Source organism: Hevea brasiliensis, chromosome 17 (assembly GCF_030052815.1).
Source record: "Hevea brasiliensis isolate MT/VB/25A 57/8 chromosome 17, ASM3005281v1, whole genome shotgun sequence".
In the NCBI taxonomy this organism is placed as follows: Eukaryota; Viridiplantae; Streptophyta; class Magnoliopsida; order Malpighiales; family Euphorbiaceae; genus Hevea; species Hevea brasiliensis.
Window position 1 is genome coordinate 3,337,406 of NC_079509.1, and position 4,599 is coordinate 3,342,004.

Below are 4,599 nucleotides of genomic sequence, written 5' to 3' on the forward strand. Positions count from 1 at the left end.
CTCTTTGCTAAAGAGAATATATAAATTGGACTGAGAAATTAGAAATTGAATTCATACATTAATTTAAATAAAACTTAAGAAATTGAGAATGCTCAATTACAAAGGATTATATTACCCTAGCTACTAGCTAGCTAACTACTTACTACATGGCTTGTCAAAAAAAAAAACTTACTACAGGTCATGAGACTGATCTACAATAACGCTTGTTAATAGGAATGCTGGTAAATGCCTCCCTATATTTCTTTATTACTACATGCATGCATCTTTAGAGCTAAAGAGAGAAATTAAAAGGGGTTTTTAGGTTCGGATTTGAAGGTTGAATTAAACCTACTAATTAGCAGAATGTTTGCTGGATTTGTTGAGCGAGCTCCTCTGCACTAAGTTGGCATTCAATTCCAATCTGCTAAAAGAAAGAAGAATTAATAATGGTCCAGTTAAATAAATCTAATTAGAGGAAAATAGAAAAGAAAAAAAAAAAAAACTTCTTACTGAATTTAAAACTCAATCAAGAGATATTAACCTGCCAAATATCCTAAAGAAAAAACTTTCACAGACAATAATGGAGTTATGGTTGTCGAGAGATCAAGCAAGCTACAATATTTCTATTTCTAATTTGCTCTTTTTTTTATATATAAGCAATCAATTTTATTAAAAAAGATGAGAAAAAAATTAACATTAGAGTTCGCATTAAATCCTGAGTAGCAAACCTCCCCAGGAATATTTCTACATTACATACAGATGCATCCTTGTAGTTAATAAGTGGGCTAGTCACTTGCTAATTAATTATGCCAAAAAAAGGGAAAATTCTATCTCATGGAAAATGAGATGATCATTTCATCAGTGAAAACCCCGCATGGCGTTGTTCTTCTATATATATGTGTGTGTGTGTGTGTGTGTGTGTGTGTGTGTGTGTGCGTGCTTGTGTGTACTTCTGGTCAGTTGGTTTAAAGGCAAAATTTGAACATGAAAGAAAAGGGCAAATGTAAGAGAAAAGCATGTCTGTCTACCTAAAATTTAAGAGACTTGCTTGGGCCACACTAATTTAATTTGTTGCACAGAATTTAAGTAAGAATTTAATATGCACAATTCTTTTTCTTTTTAAATTATCTCCTTTTTTATTTTACTCCGAAAATTATTAAAAGAGATGAAATTGTTAGGGCTTGAATGCAGATACTCCACCCACGTATATGACCAATACGTAAAGAATGTGTAATCTGGCATGTTTCTTCAAGTGTTACCTTGATGGTGAAGGATTTAAGCATGGTCTCGTCTACAGTGTTCATGCTCACTTGAAGGATCTCTAGCGAGAGATCTTCCAGGGCAGAAATGATCTTCACAGCTTGACCAGGAATCCTGGGAGATACTGTTTTCAATAGAACGTTTGGGCCAGAGAATTTAACCTCCACAGCGGCAATGGCAGACTTGGAATTTGCAACCAGTTCGTTGATATTGTCATTTATGGAGGAAGAAGACGAAGTTGGAGATGGTTCCAGCGAACTGACCATGGTGGGGGAGAGGTAGCCTTGCTGTAACCTAGGTCTGTAGGGGCTGCCTGGTTGTGGGGTTCTTGGGCTTATAGGTAAATTGAGTCTAGGACTCAGTGGTGGTTTTCTAGGGCTAAGTGGTGAGGGTCTTGGACTTGAGACTAGCCTAGGGCTAAGTACTTCACTGTAAACTTTTCTTTGCTTCTTGGCCTCAAGGGATTGTAGAACTTGCTGCAACTCATTGATGTAATCAACAACACCTCCAATTATTGATGCTTGGTCTCCCTAATCCATGATAGAAGAGGGAAATAAAGGGAAAATTAATAACATAAAAACTTGATTTAATCATCATGGAATATTTTTTTTAAAGAAAAGGAAAATGAATTTCAAGTTTCAATTTAAGGGATTCAAGTTTTGAACCATCGTTAACAAGAGGTGAGAGGTCTACCCAAATAGAACTTGGCCCAAAATATATCTTTACAAAAAATAAAGACGAGAAGAGGAAGACATAGCAGGCAAAGAAACATTTTTTCCTTATGCTTTTTCGGTGAAAGAAAATTATTTCACTGGTAACTTGATCAAAAAATTATGTTATTGACAAAACACTGATATACATAGTTGGCACTGGGAATTATTTTGGAAACAAAGTCGAGAGACCATCAAGCAAACTATAATAAATGGAAGAAATTAAATTCATGTAGAGGAAAAAAAACAAAAATCGATAATACCTGTAATGGGTAATATTAAGAAGGGCCATTATAGTTTATAGAGTTGGATTGAAGCCATAAATAGCTCCTTCCCTTTTTTTTTTTTTTGGGAACTCTTTTTGTTCTCTACTCTTCTGCAATTAGCCATAAGATCGAGTCTATATGTAATACCAAAAGAAGAGTAAATTAAGAGAAAAGCTTCTATATCCACATACATATACCCTTCTCCAAAAGGAAAAGAAAAAGTTTCAAGTTGAAATTCTTAGGTATGTTTCACGGTAAACTATCTTGGTGAAGTTGAGAGGCCTGGAAAATAAGCTGAAGCAATTAATATACCTCAGGAAGAAGTAGAAATAAGAAGACTTACTCTCTTGACATAGAAGCATGGCATGAGTGATCTTAAGACAGACAAGTGCTCGTTCATTTGTTTTCTCCGGTTGCGCTCCACTGTAATATGAGACATCTTTTGTTGCCCGTCTGGGTTTACCACTTCCTCTGAAGAAGCTGCTGTGGTCTTTTGTCTCTTGCTCTTTGGAGAAGTTTCGATCTCAGTCTCAGACTCGAGCAGAGCACTAGAAGATGATGACTTCTGAGACACCAGCCTCGTCCTTTCTTCTCTTTTTTTTGAGCTTACAACAACTTCATCCGATGGTGTAACTGGGGGGAACTCGGTTACGCTATCTAAGCTCTCAAAAATAGCGAAGAGATCGTCTCCGTCCAAGTTAGTGTCGGCAAATTCAGGTTCTTCCAAAAAATCAGAAAAACTGTCACTCATTGTAAACCTCTTCTCTTTCTTTGTTTGCTTTATTTTCCTGGGTGATAGAAAAGTGCAGGTTAATGGGAGGGGAAGGGATCGGTGAAGTGGGAAAAAGACCCTGATGATGTACCAAAAAAAGTAAGAAATTGTCAAGATAAAGAAAAAAAATTCCAAAATAAGTATATAAGAGCTGGTTTGACGTGGTCTAAGCTATCACCATCAACTCTTTCCTAAGGGTGTTTCACATGAAGTTAGGTTGAACTTTGCCATTAGTTGCTGGGAAACTTTCGAGTATTCAGGGAGGCAGTGAGCACTGAAAACCAAGGTGATAGAAGCCACAAAGAGTACTGTGAATAATCGAAAACCCCGAAAATCAAAAGAGAGAGAGAGAGAGAGATGAGAGAGGAGTTTTATAAAGAAGGGGACGTCAACAAAGAACTAGGGAATTCGTATTGAAGAAATACTGGTGGGCTGATTACTATTCTTGTAGCCTATCATGTTCCGTGGAAAGCGAGAGGTATTTTCGTTTGCATTTAAGGACTGCCAACAATACGGATCGGATGCTTTTTTTTTTTTTAATGGAGTTCAGAATACACAGATGCTAATTAAATAAAATTTTAATATTTTCTGTGAGATGCATGACTAGTCTATTTATATATTTAATTTTTCTTAAAATTTATATTTACACTGTCTTTTTTGTTTTTTTTTTTTCTTAAACAAAGACTGCAGCTGAAAACTACACAATCCAGCAAGTTGATACATTATTCCACGTATGGAGAATATGCACACTGTTTAATTAATTGGTAAAATTTTTATATAAATCTTATAGATATAAGATACAATATATAAGATTTATATATTTAATAGGTGAATTTCATGCATTTTATATTTTGAGTTCATAATAAATCGAATTTAAATAAAAAAATTTTATTAATCGAGCTCATGATACAGTAATTTTATTTTATGCATATGCATTAATTAGTTATATTTAGAATTATTTTCAGTATTCATAAAACAGAAACGATTATCTATTTGTGAAAAAACAAAAGTTCTTGTAGATGAAAACTAATAATTTTCTTGACCAATTGTACGTTAATTTTGCTTTCAGGCACTCTTAAAGAAAATTAGGGGAAAAAAAAAAAAGAAGTAGTATAAAGTCAATACTGCTCACTGCTCAATGGCTCAACATAATTATATAATATAGTTAATTAGAGTTTGAACCCTTTGTTAATAGAGAAGATACTCCCTTTATTTATCAACTAGACTAAACTTTATTGATGGGTGTAGAAGAGCTAAGCTTAGTTTCATTAATATGGTGTCCTTTTTTATTGAGCAGTTGACAGCATAGTGCTTGCACTGTTGAAATTTTAAGTTTTTCATGACTTGAATTGAAGTTTTTTCAATAAATTGAAAATTTATAACTCGATCTACCCATTAATCAATTCAGTTTGAAATGATGTTTCAGGAGATCTGGAGATTGTAGTTTTGATGTTATTGTTAGGTTTAAAAAGAAGATGAGGGATTCTCAAATTTAAATGTGGTGTGTGTCAGATTGTAACTGACAATATGGGTTGTGGGTATTGGTTAGTATATTGATTGAGCCGCCTAGCCATATCTTGCACAATTGTAAAGCTGCATTTCTATGATCTAT

The 4,599-nt window shown here is 34.2% G+C and overlaps 1 protein-coding gene across 1 annotated transcript; it reads right to left on the reverse strand.

Annotated features, from left to right (window-relative positions):
- Positions 1-25: 25 nt before the first annotated feature.
- On the reverse strand, positions 26-3,425 carry LOC110637519 (transcription factor SPEECHLESS). Its single transcript, XM_021787659.2, has 3 exons — positions 2,559-3,425; positions 1,239-1,769; positions 26-400 (listed from the first exon to the last, which is right to left on the reverse strand). Exons 1-3 carry the CDS (start codon positions 2,964-2,966, stop codon positions 335-337), a joined length of 1,005 nt encoding a protein of 334 aa, XP_021643351.1. The 5' UTR covers positions 2,967-3,425; the 3' UTR covers positions 26-334.
- Between the last annotated feature and the right edge of the window lie 1,174 nt (positions 3,426-4,599).